The sequence below is a fragment of the Crinia signifera genome, chromosome 4 (genome assembly GCF_055691185.1).
Source record: "Crinia signifera chromosome 4, ASM5569118v1, whole genome shotgun sequence".
Lineage (NCBI taxonomy): Eukaryota > Metazoa > Chordata > Amphibia > Anura > Myobatrachidae > Crinia > Crinia signifera.
In genome coordinates, this window is record NC_139220.1 from 289,536,716 (window position 1) to 289,555,068 (window position 18,353).

The following is an 18,353-nucleotide window of genomic DNA, read 5'->3' on the forward strand; positions in this document are numbered from 1 at the left end:
TATTCGGATCCGACCGCACCGATCAGAATAAGGGCCATTGTGATTAAGCCAGCAATTATTACCTGATTCACTCTCACTTGTGGATTACAAATACAGTAAGCCCATTGCCAGGATACTCAGTGCAGGAGTCCAATCTGCAAAACAAAAATAGCTGCTTTGGTTATAATCGCTACCTAATAAATAGAGAGACTGATGCTGCTTTCCCACTGCAGACCCGTTTTAGTTTACAGGTAATCTTAAATGGTATTTAGCATTCCCACTGCAGCAGATTACAGTTTCAAATGCCATTTAAGTACCATTCCCATTGCAGGTAAAACGTTTTAGCTCTTCAAAACGTTTAGTGCCTGTGACAATGGGTCAGGCCTGTCTTTCCTTGTTGATATATATATATATAGATATATATATATATATCTATATATATATATATAGATCTATAGATCTCTATATATATATATAGATCTATATATATAGATCTATATATATATATATATATATATATATATATATATATAGATCTATATATATATATAGATAGATATATATCTATCAACAAGGATAGACAGGCAGCTTGGAGGGGGGAAGCTGTCCCCGGGTGCTGTGGGGGTAGAGGGGGGAAGCTGTCCCCATGTGCTGCGGGAGGAGGGGGGTCCCTGCTGCTGCTGAGGGGAGAGGGGGTACCTGTCAGCCTGACACGGCGCTGCCGCTGCTGTATCTCCCCCCCGGCGGCCGGTCCTTGCGGCGGATGTACAGTCAGTGTCGGCGGTCCCTCTGGCGCAGGGGAAATAAGTACTATTTCCCCTGCGCCAGAGGGACCGCCGACACTGACTGTACATCCGCCGCAAGGACCGGCCGCCGGGGGGGAGATACAGCAGCGGCAGCGGCCGCCGGGGGGGAGATACAGCAGCGGCAGCGGCCGCCGGTGGGGGGGAGATACAGCAGCGGCAGCGGCCGCCGGGGGGGGAGATACAGCAGCGGCAGCGGCCGCCGGGGGGGAGATACAGCAGCGGCAGCGGCCGCCGGGGGGGGGAGATACAGCAGCGGCAGCGGCCGCCGGGGGGGAGATACAGCAGCGGCAGCGCCGTGTCAGGCTGACAGGTACCCCCTCTCCCCTAAGCAGCAGCAGGGACCCCCCTCCTCCCGCAGCACCTGGGCACATCTTGCCCAGCGCTGCACGCTGTGGACCCGCTGCGGGCTGAAAGTGGTTAATCTTTCAGCCCGGCAGCGTACACACACGGAGATGATTGCTGAAAAAAATCAGCAATCATCTCTACCGTTTAAAGATGCATTCCCATTGCATCTTAAACGGTAGATTACCGTGCAAAACCCTGCTCTGAAAACGGGTTGAAATACCGTTTAACTTTAAACGGTATTTCAACTCTGGCGCTTTCCCACTGCAGCCTTAAACGGTATTTTGCCCTCAAAAATCGGCAAAATACCGTTTTAAGGCTGCAGTGGGAAAGGGGCATGAGTAACAGTTTACAGCTGCAGCAGGTACAGTATATTATTGCACAATAATAGAGTAGTATTATAGAATAGTGATAATATTGTCATTTTGATGTCATGTGAAAATGGTAACAGTATATCTATGTTGAATATCTATATATAAATTGTCTTATAGTTCTGTGTTTTGTGTCCGTCGTGATCGTAACTATCTTTGTTACTGTATTATGCAATGTTTATTGCATATACCTTTGAATGTTTTAACTTGTAAAATAAAATACCTGATATATAAAAGAAAGAAACATTGCCATGGACATTCCTACAGTTAATACACTTACCTGCTAGAGGAAAGGAATAGGGAATTAATTAATATACTTTCCGGTTTATTGCACATATACACGCACACACAGCACACATACATACACACTGCATGCATACAATACACACAGAATACTTACAGGCACATAGAGCATACACATACCTCCCAACTTCTGATGTGCAATAGGGACACTATTATTAATACACAGAGCCGCGCGAGCGCCCAATAAAGGTGGTGTGGCCTATGATAACGAGGGCGCGGCATATACAAATGAGCCACAATTAGGCCACGCCCCCCGCCGCTGAATAGACGCTGTGCGCACAGCCTCTATTCACTTCATGCTGGGGGGAAGTGGCCCTAATATTGTGTTGTGGCCCTAATATTGCACTTAGGAAAGCAGCATCCCTATAGCACCTCGTTGTTAACAAAGGCACAAACAGAAGGGTAAATTGAAAGAACAGTATAGAGGTGCACTGTATTTTATCACCACTGAGTGGCTATGTACATACAGTATCAAATAATAAGTAAAAACAAATGAGCATTTATTAGGATTTTTGCAGCACATAAGAATTCATCAGCATTTTCCTGTTCTTATATATGCCACATATAGGCCCTTATTCTGATTGACGCGGACTTTACCGCATTCTTACGGATCGCGTCTTTTCGGCGTCTGCGCATGCGTGGAGAACGCAACGCGCATGTGCCACGCCTTGACTCCGTACCAGTTCGGCCAAATCCCGTACAAAACTGTTCCCCGCAATCAGTCGGGAAATATGGGCGTATTATGGGCGTCATGCGGAATGTCACATGGGCGTAGTTTCAAAGTGGGCAAAACGGGGCGGAAACATGGGCGGACACGGGGGAGTACACTTATGTTGGGGGGCGTACATTCGGATAGCACTCCGAATGCACGCGATCAAAAGGGGAAGAAATGTGCGGTGTCCACAAGTGTACTATTGCTTTGCGGACACCACTCGTTCATGCGGTAGGCGAACGTACGCCTAATGACTACAAGCATTAACACCTGAACCCAATAGAATCTACTCCTTTACTCATTACTCACTAATAGGCCGCTTGTCAGTGCTTTAATTGAAACCATTGCTGCTTCAAGGAACCCTTACTAAACACCCACATATCCTGTACTTGTCAGACACTTTAAAACTGCTAACAATGGACATGACAGAATATTAATACTAGCAATACACATGTGTATTCGACATGTACTCATGAAACCACACATTTTTGGGTAAAGTAAAAAAATTTATTTCTATACATGTCACAGTCAATGCCACTGTGATGCAATGACCAAAAAATACAAAATCCAAAAAATAAACAACATGGCAGGAATGTAGCAAAATAAATAATAATACAAAACAAATATAATTGCACACAGATGGACTCCAGCACCTCCTATGTGCCACTGCACATGCAGCCAGTGGGAAATGAGGATGCTGCTGGCCCTTCTACAGCAGGGCAACCTGCACCTGACCATTCTACAGCAGGGCAACCTACACCTGGCCCTTCTGCAGCAGGCCAACCTGCAGCTGGCTCATATGCACCATCAGCAGAATCATTTGGAACACAACCGGGGACTTCACAAGATAGTACCATGGCCATCACTTAAAGTACAGCTGACAGTAATGGCAGGCAAAAGAGGGCAACAGGGGAACCAAAAAGGACATATGAAGCAAGGGCTCATCTGGTTACCCTCAGCACGTGATTGGACACAAGAAGCTGACACACACAGCACAATGGAAGATTTGGGAACACATAACGGTGGAGATTAATGCAGCCACAAGTTCATTTGCGACCACGTTTGGCCTTGGTAGGCTCCTTGGCCTGTGCAGCAGCTCTTCGGGGACGGCCAGATGCTGGGGCAGGTGGAGCAGATGATGTTGAGGGGTTGGCTGGTCTACCCCTCCTGCCAGCAGGGAGTGTTGCCGGTGGTAATGCACCAGAAACGGATGACATTAGGACCCTGTTGCTGGTAACCAGCTCCACCATAAGCTCATTATGGTGGAGGAGGAGATCATTTTGGCGGGTGGCTTGCTCGGCCAGCACCTGAGCACTTGCAGCCATGGCCTGATGTGACTGAGCCATGGCCTGCATGCTCGCAGCGATGGCCTGCTGGGTGCTGACCAAGCTCGCCAGGATCTCCTCGGTCCTATGCATCCGTTCTGATGCCAAGTCTCCCTGCTGGTTGATGTCCCCAAGCATCTGGGCCAAGGCGGCCAAATCGGCTTGGGCCGATGGCTGCTGCTGCACAGGCCTACCACTGGGGCCAGGTGGCACGGACTCCTCCACCTCCTGAGCAGAGTCGTCACCAAGCGGTGGGGTGTCTGTGGAAAAAGATAAACACAATTAGGAGACATTCTAAGATAATTACTTGCACAAGTTTATGGCATGACCAATATTTACCTTCCAGCAAAGACGCAAACACTTCAGCTGGGGCCTCGCTATCCATCGTGCTCACCCCCCTGATCTCCTCAACTGATATACAGCTCTCGGCCATCAACTCCAGGGGGGTGAGCTCTAGCCCTGATGGCATGGGCCCGGCCCCAGATGTCTGGCTGTGTTCCCACCGCTTGGTCATCTTCCTCTTCAGGTTGGTTTTGAAGTCCTGCCACCTGCAATGTAAGTTGACATATTAATACATGTCACTCCAGATGTTAGCTGTTGCAGCCATTGCTCTGTGCTACATATTACGACATGTGATTAATGTCCAAAAGATAATATTATATGCAACTATGATATCCACCGTTACAATACACATTCACAATCACCCTACTCTAACTCTCACCGAAATAACATGGCAATAATGTATGTGTATCGTAACAACCTCACGGGCCATTTGCTAAATCCATCTAAGCATCAATTCAATCATTACTTGGCTATTACTGGGCACATGTATGACAAAACAACTTGCCTCTTCTTCACATGGTCCGTCTCACGAACTTGTGGCGCTACTTCATTAATCTCTGCCGTTATCTGTTCCCAAATCTTCCATCTGCGTGTGTGTGTCAGCTTCTCCGATGGACACTCAATCCAATCACGTGCTCGGGGAACCAGGATGGCAAGCTCCTGTGCTTCATATGCCTTATTTTTTTTGGGTGGTTCCTCTGTTGCCCTGGCTCTCCCCTTGCCACGTCCTTGGCCACGCCCCCTGTCACGTGTCGCTGCACTTGAAGTGCTGGCCATGGTACTACCTTGTGAAGTCCCCGGTTGTGTTCCAATCAATTCTGCTGATGGTGCATATGAGCCAGCTGCAGGTTGGCCTGCTGCAGAAGGGCCAGGTGTAGGTTGCCCTGCTGTAGAATGGTCAGGTGCAGGTTGCCCTGCTGTAGAAGGTCCAGCAGCCTCCTCATTACCCACTGGCCGCATGTGCAGTGGCACATAGGTGGTGCTGGAGTCCATCTGGTCAAATAGTTGCTGCAGATCTGGGTCCACCTCTGGTTGTGATCCAGACATGTTAGCAACAACATGGTCACCTTCTAATACACCTTTATATACTGTTTGTGTAGCCTGTTTGGCGGACATCAGCGGCAGCTGCGTTCCGTGCGTGAGCGTACGTCGCTGTTTTTTCGCGCCGCATACGGTGGCGGAAATTCCATTGTGTAAAACCTGGCGAAAGTTCTACATGAAATACTGGGCACCAATGCTAACATTGCATAGAATCTTCTGATACACCTGTGACTATTGCACAATACACATGCTATTTGCTAGCATGACATGACATTTGATTCATGACTACTGTGGTATTGTGGCGTTTGATTGCAAGCTAAAAGTAGCCCAATCCCTTAGATAATCCAGGCCACAAGTCATGCAATACTCATCTCTACTGTTATAGACCACACATGTGAGAGCCCTATAAATAGTGACTTGCTGCTAGAATCATTTGTCTCCAGATCTGGACTTGTCAGGGTCTAAGGTAAGCTCTTCCATGCTCCTTGTAGATATGATATCCATTAACAATGTAAGTGTATGAATGTATGCACAATTGCCTCACTGACTACAGATTGTTGGGCCAGCAAAGTGCGTGTAGCATTATTGCAACATGTCACATGTTCACTATTTCACTCACAGGTCTTAAACCTGTGTGGGTTCATCTATTGCAGGACAACATGTCCCAGCAATAGATGAAATGTCTCATAGTACATGATGTCGGCAAAAAATGCTGACACCTTTATCTGAGTGTTTTGGACGGTGTGTATTGAGTTCATATTATTGTGTCATCATTATAGAGTCAAATGGATCTGAGGGATTTCACGGGGCGGCCATCTATTGTACGTATTGAAGGCTACAAATCTATTTGTAGTGGGATATGGCCATTATGTGCATAGGTGCATCAGTATTTATGTTCATTTCTTTATAGGTTGCTGAAGCAATGATGCGCTACATGGAGAGGAGGCTAAGGGCACTTGCGGCTCTCCCCACTCGTCGGCCAAGGAGGCTAGGACGTGCTAGAATCTATCGCACACTCTGTTTGCTATGCCCGATGATGAGGTACTTACTAGGTACCGGTTACCGCCACATGTCATTCTGGATCTGCTCACCTTAATTCAGAGCGATCTGGAACCTCTACACGGGATCACGACAGCAATTCCGCCTCACACACAGCTGCTGGCAGTGTTGCATTTCTGCGCCTCAGGATCATTCCAACAAGTAGTGGCAGTACTTGCTGGAATATCTCAGCCGGCCTTCTGCCGAATCCTGAGGCGTGTGACGTCGGCCATGTTCAGGCGCAAGGGGCACTTCATGGCCATGACATTTGCCACCGAGACCCTGCGCAGAAGCCAGCAGGCCTTCCATCAAATTGCTGGCTTCCCTAATGTGATAGGGGCTGTGGATGGCACCCATGTACCATTTGTGCCTCCATCTCGAAGTGAGAAGATATATAGGAACCGCAAATTGTTCCACTCACTGAACGTGATGGTGGTATGTGGCCCATCCATGGAAATTCTCGCCTTCAACTCGAAGTTTCCCGGAAGTGCCCATGACTCTCATGTCATCCGACAAACCGGGATATGGCAAAGACTCCAAGAGCTGGAAGGCCGTGATGCGTGGGTTCTGGGTGACTCCGGTTACCCATGTACGCCCTGGCTACTTACGCCGTACAGCTACCCAGCACCGGGCCCACAGGAGGCATTCAATCGGGCGCATGTTGCCACCAGGCAAGTGGTGGAGCGCTCAATTGGCCTTTTAAAAGGTCGATTTAGAGTGCTCCACCGCACTGGTGGTGACTTACAATATGCGCCTCAAATGGTGTCGAGGATCGTGGGCCTGTGTATATTTTTCCACAACATTGCTGTGCGGCGTGAGATACCCTTTGATGAGTGGGAGGTACCATCTGAGCCGCAAGATCCGCCCATGCGCCCATCCCGCGCCCCTGAATGCCGGAGGGGATACCAGCTGCGGGACTCTGTGGCGCAAAGATACTTCAGGTACATGTTATCGAGTTGACAGAACACACCAATTGTAGTCAAAATCAGCCCTTCAAATAAGTACAGTGTGTTAGTTGTCAGTGTTACAAAACTAAAATTAGCCAGCCTGCCCTCCTAATGGCAAAGAAATAGGAGATATTTATCATATGTGCTTAGTTTTGGGGGAAGTTCAATATAGGTGCTAATTATTATACCTTGTACAAGGGATCTTATGTGTTTGTTATATCTTCATTATTGTAGTTGATACTATCCCTGATGACTGGTGAGTACATTGATTTATTCTCTAATGTGTTGGGGATTTTTTCCTGTGTTGATGTATGATTTGTTTGCAGATATATATATATATATATATATATATATATGATATTTGAATTTATTCACATGTTTCAACATTTCAAGGAGCAGGCAGGCAGGCAGGCAGGCAGGCAGGCAGGGCTGGTGTATAATGCTGGTCTCAGGATACCTGCAAGTATGTGTATGTGTCTTTGACACATAAATGTACGCATACACATAGATGCATAGAGTAAGTAATGCTAACTACAGCTATGCGTTGCTAAGCTATAGCACGCGTTGCTTGGCGGAGCCAGGCGTCATTGGATTTGCTAAGTGCATACACACTGTGTTTTATATATATCAGATTTGTTCATTGCCATACATCAGCACTACTGTTTTTAAGGCATGCGAATTTGTCACCATTTGTGTTGGCGCAGAGACGCTGTTCATGTAAAGATGAACAATAAAGTTATTAACACAAATAACTGTGATCAACCAATGCCACCACCTGATTGGTTGATAGATGCCATTGTTAACATGGCGGAGACACGAAGGGCAGACCCCTTTACACATGCGGAGCTGAGGGTTCTGGTCTCCGTCATGGAGACAAGGCTGGGCCGTGCGGGGCCCTTTATAACTAACCGCCATAAGCGGAGGGCATATGCTGCGGCAGGGCGCCGTATTTACGCCCGCACTCGGGTGCGGAGGTCCCTCGGGCAGCTCGAGAGGCGGTGGTCGGACCTCCGCAGGCGCCAGCCCCAGCTATTGCAGCAAATCAGGGGCGAAATTGCTGAATGTGAGTATTTTAGCTATGAAATTTCGCACTTACAACATAGCATATATAAACAATAACATGTGTCTCATGATAAGTGGGTGTCCATGGGTTTAAAAGTCCATAGACTGTTATGTGTGCTTCTTCCTGGTTAACATGCAGTCATGTGGCTTTTATATGTAATGACATAGCATTGAGGATTCTGATGCATACAATGTGCCAGATCTAATATGTGTTACACATTGATAAATGCCAGGGTTGTAATGTTTGAACAAATTACTAACAATCACATAATAATTTAAATGTCTCATTTTTGAGTCCATTAACAGTAAGGAGCTACTTGCCTGCATCGTTTGCCATCATTATCACCCTTCCATGTATGTCTTGTTATGGATTAATACATGTGCCCCAATGACCCGACATTGACCATGATTTTTTTTTCTACCACACAGCACGAGCCCGAGGCCGACAGGCCCGTGAAGAGGCCGAGGCAGCCCTGGCCCAGGAGGAGGCCCAACACCCAGAGGAGGAGGTGGCGGCAAGGGTGGAGGAGGAGGAAGTGGAGGAGGAGGAGATGGTGGAGGAGATGGTGGAGGAGGTGGTGGAGGAGGAGGAGGTGCCTGAGGAGGTGGTGGTGGAGGAGGTGGAAGAGGAGGAGGTGTTGGTGGCGGAGGAGGAGGTGGAGGAGGAGGTGGTGGTGGTGGAGGAGGAGGTGGAGGAGGAGGAGGTGGAGGAGGAGGAGGTGGAGGAGGAGGTGCTTGTGGCGGAGGAGGTGGACGTGGTGATGGTGGCAGAGGAGCTGGCGGAGGAGGGGGCTGAGGAGGCCACGGTTTCCCCAGAGGAGTCAGATTCAGAGGGGGAGGAGGCGTGCCAAGCCCCGGAGTCCCAGCAGATCGGTATGTTTACATAATGCATCATTCATGAAGTAGTTGTACTGGTATTTGTTATGTAGCACTGGTGATTAAAAATTGTGTTCCAATACTATTCATATAGACCCCAAAGTGGGTAGCTACAGATACAGGTACGGGTTAGATGGGGTGTCCAAGGCATCCCTTTCATCCAGGACACCTCTCAATTACACAGGTTTGTGGGATGGGTTGGAGCTCCATTTTGAATGCCACATAACCGTTGTAGTTAAACAGGATCCTGGAGTAAAGGGATGAGTGGATCATTTGTGGATTAAATTCACCTGCTGCAATCGTAGATTATGACCCATCAAATAGTGGAATCTATATTGTTGGTGAATGTTATTTATAAACTCTAGGATGTATGCTATAAATGGAGTATGGCCCGGCCTACCTTGGAATGGAGTCAGAAGTTGCCAGTGTCCCAGGAGCCTCCTCTACCTAAACACCCCCTGTAGTTCAGATTGTTTTTTTGCCCTCACAGAATTGTAGGTTGGTTTAGACAGAATTATGATTTTGAGGATGTGTACTGTGCATTCCTGACATTTGCATAACTCCCATGCCACGAACCATCACTGAACTTAGACTGAGCAGATTGTGACAAGTTCTTATTGACGGAGGCCATGACATGCTTGTCATTGGTTAGTCATGGGTGGGTTGTGACTGAGAAGAAACACTATGACTGTTATGTCTTCTGCAGAGTAAAGGGTAGAGGCAAAAAAAGACAGTATGTAGTAAATAAGTTTGCATGTATGTATTATGTATGTGTCATATCTATTTATCTATGTGTGTCTCTATCTCTCTACATAGATATATATATATATATATATATATATATATATATATATACACACACATGTCACCTAGCATTTGTGCAATTTATGTCGCAGTATGTGAAATGTATGCATGAATAACATGACTAATTTTTGCCCCTTTGACATGCCCACAGATGACACCACACCGGCAGATGAGGGGGTGCGTGGGGCCCTCCTGCGGGCGGAGCACCACTTGAGGCTCCTGCTAGCCGACCTGCAGGACCTCAGAGATCTGCTCATTTAATTTATTATTTGATATTTTTTTATTTATATGTTCATTGTGTTTTCTAATAAATTGTTTATGCAAGTTCACAGTTGTTGGTTTTCTTTGCACATTAAACAGTATATGTGTAGATTGTTTATAATCTTTTACACAGGGTGTAATACAAACCATTGCACTTAAATTGCTGTAAGGGTTAATGTGTGCAATGCATGTGTTAGGCATGCTTGTAAGGATATATTGGCATTTAATTGATTCCAATTCCAAATAAGCAGTTTTTTATGAGGATAGGTAATTGAATAAGTGGGTCATGTGATGTCTTGCAGAAGATACTTAATAGTGGGTTGTTTGGCGTAAATACTCCGCTTACGTGCGGTAGCACCGCTTGGCTCCCGTTCGGATGCGGTATTCCCGAGCATACTCTGTAATACTCTGTAATACCGTGCAGAATCGGAGTGTTTCTCCCGCACACGCATGGTTTGTATGTCGTCCGTAAACACGCCCTGTTCTTAAAGAGTGAGTCCGTCCGAATGTGGAGGACACGTGGGCGTTTCTACGGACGATGGCCGCATGCGGCAAAACACCGTAGCGTGCGGACCGCTCCGTAAGAATGCGGGAATATCCGCACCGATCAGAATAAGGGCCATAGTATCAATCCGCAATGAATCAATCTATTTAACAAACGATAAAGAGACTTCAGAGAGATATTCAATGACAGGTTAACGACAATTGGACGATAGCTGGGTATAACTTTCTCCTGTACACAATATGCAGATATAGACTCTCTAAGTGGGACACGCAGTGCATCACAGGTTCTTAGAGAGCCAGAGGCTATATCTGCATATTGTGGACAGGAGAAAGTTATACCCAGCTATCGTCCAATTGTCGTTAACCTGTCATTGAATATCTCTCTGAAGTCTCTTTATCGTTTGTTAAATAGATTGATTCATTGCCCCTGATGAAGTCCTGAAGGACAAAAGGCATCTATCTATCTATCTATATATATATATATATATATATATATATATATATATATATATATATATATATATATACACACACACAATATACATGCATACATACATACATACAACACACACACATACAAAATACATATATACAGGATGTATGTGCATACATAAATACATATATGCAATACACACAGCCAGTGCCAGATTAAGGTCCTCATGGGCCTGGAGCTGTAATTTTTGAATGGCCGCCAAGGGGATGTGACCAGCATGGGGGGTATATGGCTACTGATAAGGGGGGGGGGGGGGGGGTGATCGGTGCAGTTGGAGTGTGTGTGTGTGTGTGTGTGTGTGTGTGATTGCATGCATGTATTTGAAAAATAGAAAACTCTAAATGCTCAATTATCTCCAACAAATCAATTATTGAAACAAAACAAAAAAAGATACACAGAAATGATAAAAAAAGATCCAAAAATGAAAATTAGATTAAGGAATTGTTTTGATTTTTCACAATATTGGGCGGAATATAATGCTGGCCGAGTTCGGTGGCAGTGTGGGATGCTTTTTTAAAGGGGGAATTACTTACAATGCAAAACTATGGCTTGTAAGTGATTGCCCATTTTAAAAAATGTCAGAGTTCAGATGGTATCCCACACTGCTGCCGAACCTGGGTGGCATTCCGCCCTACGCATACCTCCCAATTGTCCTGCTTATTTGTTTTTTAAATCAATTAAAACCACATTTCTGCATTAAAAAGGCCCGGATTGATGCCTATTCTTTGCATCTATTTATGTATCATATCTATCTATCTATCTATATATGTATATCTATCTATAGATATATCGATAGATAGATAGAAAGATAGATTAGCCAATATTTTAAGTCATTGCGTAAATTAAATTTATTTTACCAGTAGTGCAGTAATGTAGTAGCTAGCAGGGTGACACCTCACCTCAGGAGGATCAGTCACCCTTCTCAGTATCCTTCTCAGAGCCAGCAGCAGTCATGATTGTGCTGCTGTGCTGTTACTAGGCAGCATGCACTGGTGCCTGGGCGCTGGGCGGCATCTCCATGATGTCACACGTCTTGTGTGCCTCACACAGGGACCGCAAGGTCGGGATCAGACTAGAGAATAAAAGCCTTCCTTTGCGCCACCAAGTGTACAGTGCCCCGGAGCCTAAGGAGAGAGTGTCAAGGTGGGGTCGAGGTCGGGTAGTAGAGCCGGTAAGTCGGACGGCCTTTTTGAGGCTGCTGCAGAAGGAACGGAATGTTTTCCAGTGTATAGTAGCAGCACACTATATGATGTACCTGTGGGCCTATTTTCATGGGGGGCCTGGAGCTGCAGCTCCATCTGGCCCATTGTTAATCTGGCCCACACACAGCATACATACACAACCTACATACATATAACATACATGCATACAAACAACATATCCATTCATATGTACATACAAACATAGCATGCATGCATACATACTGTGGAAGAAACAGCATCTCCTCATGAAAGTAATGTGGAGGATCCAGACTAGTTTTGGAAGCAGTAGCAGAATCCCAAGTGTGTAATCAGCAGTACCTGAGATTTCCTGATATAAGGGATTCCAGGGAAGAGTCACCTTGCTCTTGATGATGGATTAGCAGCCCATGTGATAGGCTAACGCAGGGTCGCCACTAGGAATCACGGGGGAGCGGGACTGACCTTCAGTATGCCCCCCCCAGTACCATTACAGCTGCCACCCCCCCAGTACCATGCATCCCGAGTACCATTACTTACCTAGCATCTCCTCGGCAGCGCACACTGCACAGTGCAGCCTTGCAGTGTCCTAGGCTCGGTGCTCTGCAGATTGCACTGTGTATTGTGCGAGCCTGGCTGGGGAGCCACCGGGTGGGGGAGGTGGTGTGCGGCCGCGGGGGTGGGGGGTGGCACCGTGCCTCTGTCGCTGTGAGCAGCTGCCTGGGCCCTTCCAGAGGCCATGCCCAGGACAGATATACCCATAGCACCCCCATGTCGTTGGTCCTGGGCTAAAGATTGCATATGGATTAACCTGAGATGCTGTGGCCTGCTGTTCAAAATAAACATCAAAGTCTTCATCTGAGTTGCTGTGTTTGTGATCTTTGTCACAATACTTACATACAGAACATGCATACATACATACATACATACATACATACAAATAGCATACATACATACATACAAACAACCAGACACACATCATACAGCACTTACCAAGGTAGGAGGACAGGAGGAGATCTCACAGTGATGAAAGCCATGTGAATTAGAGATGGGTCGTTCGCGAACGAAGCAGATCTTTTGGACGTATCAAATAAAAGAGTGAGTGAGCTGCAGATCCCAAAAAGATGAGCCATCATTATTTTACTTTCAGTTTTGTTTTTCATTACAATGCATTTGCCTGAGCTCAGCACTGCCACCTGTGGCAGGCTGAGATGTACTAACTCTGGAGACTGAGTACAGTGCTGCGACTGCAAGTGAAAGAAAGAATAGCAAGGCTGCTGCTGCTAGGGATGACCATCGGTGCAGACACCATCGATGGTTGCCATCGATGGCGATTCTGCACCCAGCCATCGATCAGTGTTTTACTCTGTGATGTATGTTCTTATTTGTTCAGCTCACTGTTTAAAAAAATAAAAAGTTTTAAAAAAAATGTTGATTTTACAGTTTATGGCAATAAATGATTGTAAAACAAATTATGCTTTGTTATGATCAAATTACCCCTTTTTTTCAAAGTGAGCCGATGATCAGTCTAAAAGATCTTTTCATTGCTTGATCACTTGATCCCAGCTCTTTTTAGTGACCCGTTTTGCCCATCTCTAATGTGAATGAAGCTGCTGCTGCTGCTGCAGGAGCTGAACGTGCTCTGTAGCTCCCCCTGCTGCTGTGCCTGTGTTCCGAATTCACTGCAGAGAGCTCTTTGCATTGTTCGGCTCTGTTTGTAAATGCTAAAGTCACAATCACATTAAATGGGATGATTTCAGACATCCCCCTTTTAAAATCCACTGGGATCCTGATTTTATCCAGCAGTCCAAATGGATGTTTGAATGAAGTGATACAAATAGACAACAATGACTTGTCTTAAAAAAATACAGTAGACACTTTTACTATTAACTGAACATTCCATTTAATGTGATTAGGACTTTAGCACTTACCCCGGGGACAACAATACAATACAGTTTTTGAGGATGCTAGAGGAGGCGGCGGCCTCCTTTAGCAACCTTAAAAATGGTCTGCAGTATGGGGGTAGCCATTTTCTGAAGGTCACTTTTTTTTATAAGCAGCAGGAGCCGGGAGAGCCGGGACCCGCAAGACAGATGCGGCAGGAGGCACGGTGGCAAAATATTCGGCAAGGGGTCACATAATTAATAGTTACGCCACTGGTATTAACAACTCAACCAAATGCACCAGATTAGTAACCAAAGGTTAATAACAGCAATACACTGTAGAAAAGAGTAAAGGGCAGTGTCACGGGCAGTGTCACCACAAGCATTACTCACTGGAATGTGCTGCACCCTCTTGGACTCTCCTGCAGGAGTTTAAAGTAAAGTAAGCGAGTAGGCTCTATATTCACTTTCCTGAGATTCTTTCATTGAACTTTTGTTCTGTCCACTATCTCTGTTCTCCAATTCTACATCCATAACACTCACCCTTCGCCATCTTTTTGTCTCTCTGGTCACACAGGACGCAGATAAAGAACTGATCAAAGCAGCAGAAACACTCAATCAGCTCCTTAATCAATCTGATATTTTATCCATCGCTAATGAATCTCAGAGAGGAATATTTGTCACATCATTCCTGGACAATGTGGAGACCATTACACTCTTACTGTTCACTGCTGCACCAAGGAACCAGCGTATTAGCAAACCTAAGATAGGTGAGAATGTGTCCCCCCCCCCCCAAAAAAAAAAAAAAAAACACTGCTATGAGGCAAAGGGTATATGTGCAGAGATGTGAGAGGGGTGTATGCAAATTGAAATCCAAATTTCAGTATTTAAATACAGCTGTCTAGCATGTGTGGGCCACATGCAAAGGCAGACCGTATTTACCCTGCATGCAAAAATAATAAATGTATGTGCTCCCCTTGCGGCACAACATGGTTTGTTCAGGTGCACACTCAGTCACTTGCTTCTGTTGCTTTGCTTCCCACTTCCACTCCTCTCCCTCTCTTTCTCTCTCTCTCTCTCTCTTCGCAGGGACGTGTGGTATTATTACATGCTGCAATGCTAATATCGTGCCCAGACCCCACTGAACATAGGATTCGTGATAAATGGATCCCTAAGTCATAAACAGGAGTTAAGAAAATTAAATATCTAAATATGGTCCAATGAGAAGATAACTGTATGCAGTGCTATATTTGTAGAAAAATAGGTTTATGAACTCTCTGAGAAGAGCAGAGTGGGTGGAGATGTGGGCAGAGCTTTTGTGGGGGTGGTGCTTCAAACAGTGTGTATAGATTTTCCTTTTTTTTTAAATTTCAACATTTGGGCTGTAGGGGGTACAGGAGGACTGGCAGAGGGGGGTGTACAGGTGGACTGGCTTTGGGGCACTTGTAGGGAAGGGGGGTACCATTGGAATGGCAGAGAGGGGTACTGTGGTACTGGCAGCGGGGAATAGAGGAGAACTCGCAGAGGGGGGCCAGGAGGACTGGCAGGTGGGGTTACAGGAGGATTGGCAGATGGGGGTACAGGAGAACTGGCAGAGGGGGTACAGGAGGACTGGCAGAGGGGGCACTGGAGGACTGGCAGAGGGGGGTACAGGAGGACTGGCAGATGGGGAACAGAAGGACTGGCAGATGGGGGCACAGGATGACTGGCAGAGGGGGCACAGGATGACTGGCAGAGGGGAAACAAGAGGACTGGTAGAGGTGGTACAGGAGGACTGGCAGTGGGAGGTGCAGGAGGACTGGCAGAGGGGGGTACAGGGGTTTACATATATATATATATATATACATATATTTATGAAAAATGCTAATACTTAATCAAGGCCAGTCAGGCACAACACTGAACGCACCTCTACATATAATCTGCTGCTGTCTGAGATGCCTTCCCAGCTTCTCTCCCGCGTCTCTCAGTCTCCCCCTGGGCCTGTGACGTGATGACATGGGGAACCCGGAGGGAGGCAGAGACCAGAGACTGCTGCATCCATCCTGTACACAGTAGGCTCTGTGTACAGCACATTAATAGTATGTCTGAGAGTCAAGACCCAGGCCAGCGGCAGCGCTGCGCTGCGCAACATCAAGACGTGCATCATTGCCATGGCCGGGCATCTCCTTAACTGGCTGCTCGCAGAGCTGTAAATGTTGCCAGCGCCCGCCACAGACCCCACTGTTGCTTGTTTCCCCAACGCCGCTGGTTACTAGAATTTCCGGAGTGCTGTTCCTGATGATGTTATTTTTCATCTGAACTTCAGGAACGGCATTCTGGTGGAAAAATAGCGCTGACTTAACCATGGGTTAATGAATACTGAATCTGAATCTCACATGCCTAAAACCTGTTAATTACAGTATGGGAATATTTATATTCAGAGAAGCCTGAGAATCAGCTACATCTATTGTTATTGACAAGCCCAGATGTTGTGCCTACAGAAGACAATGGTTTGGGATTTATCCAAGATACATCAAAAGAAATGTTTTCAGAGTGCACGTTTTGAAAAATCTATTCACCAAATTATAATCAATGAAATAAATGATAACATATACAGTATGTGTAAAATTCTCTACTTGTTTCTTTTGAGGACTGAATGAGTCTGACTAATCTCTTTATTAAGGGAGATATATACACTCTACCACCTAGATGGCAGAGGATATATGAGGTGCTTGGTGAGGTGAGTATATGTTTGCCGAGCTGCTCACACCTAGGGGGTGGTTAGACCCCTATATATACTAAAAGTAGAGGAAAAGAAAAATGGATGGTGGAGCGCTGTAAGTTTTCAAAAAATTAATGTTTCTGACCAATTGGGTATTACAAATAATAAACACTTTTAATATATCATTAGCACTTAGATGCCATAAAATCACAACTTTTATATAAGACCATATATGTTGTACACAATAAAAAACATATTAATATATAATATATAAGATCAAATGGGCAATAATCACCCTAGTACTGCTCTCTCAGTTTGGGTATATAAGATGTTATATGACAGCGGGTGTCCATATACCTGGCTGTAGGCCTGATGTTAGTATCTCCCATTGTGAGGAAAGGTGGTACACGTCTCACGGAATGGAGGGCTCCAAAAGTTCAGCAGGTGGTGGTTTCCCTTTTTAAAGTACAGTCGGTACAATTGGATTGGAGAGCTGGTCCAAGTGGAATATGAGGTTTTGTAATCCACAAAGGTCCAATTGTAGCCCTGACTCGTTTCGTCATCCAGAGATGACTTTATCAAAGGCATGATGCTGTTAGGTCTAACTTGGGTTTATATACCATCTTACGGGAAGTACAACATTTAACCTTAGTCACAGAGTACTCAATTGGTCATTGAAAAAATGATGTTATATACACTATTATACTCATTATATAGTTAAATATAAAGGAGGCAATTGCTATATTAGGGAGTGGGGAGAGAGAGCGGAAGTCCCTGTAGCCGGCAGGAGTGGGTCAGTTCCGGCATATATTACCTCCGTCTGACGTCCTGGTCATACTCAGGGCGCCGATGTAATTTCCATCTTCTGGAGCGCATCGTGGATAGCCGGAACTTCCGGTTTCTACTTGATAGCGCTTCCCCGCAATGTTTTGTTTTTATACAGGTCGAGTATCCCGTATCCGAATATCCGTTATCCGAATTATTCCGAAATACGGACATTCCAGAAAGTGAAAAAAAATTTTTTTTTTTGCTAAAAACTCACTGGGGACATTTGTAACAGCACTACTGAGGACATGATATGTAACTGGCACTATATATGTACAAGAAAATGATTGCTTGGCATTCAAATTCAGTGCTGAGATAGTACACACATTTTGTTTCACGTTTTGAAACCTTGTTTTTTGAACAAATAAAATATATTTGTGTGTATTTTATGTGGTAATAAAATATATTTGTGTGTATATTATGTGTTTATACAGCATAAATGCAAGATACTTCAAAATACATCATTGAAATATTAAAATATTCCGAAATACGGAATAATCCGTTATCCAAAATTCTCCTGGTCCCGAGCATTTTGGATACGGGATACTCAACCTGTACTT

The 18,353-nt window shown here is 45.5% G+C and overlaps 1 protein-coding gene across 1 annotated transcript in view; it reads left to right on the top strand.

The window, feature by feature from the left end:
* LOC146072692 (adhesion G protein-coupled receptor E3-like) overlaps nt 1–18,353 on the top strand; it is a 208,316-nt gene that overhangs the window by 147,969 nt on the left and 41,994 nt on the right. Inside the window, exon 7 of the mRNA XM_083179887.1 lies at nt 14,845–15,037. Within this exon, the coding sequence (XP_083036013.1) occupies nt 14,845–15,037 (193 nt within the window). The remainder of the gene's footprint in view (nt 1–14,844; nt 15,038–18,353) is intronic.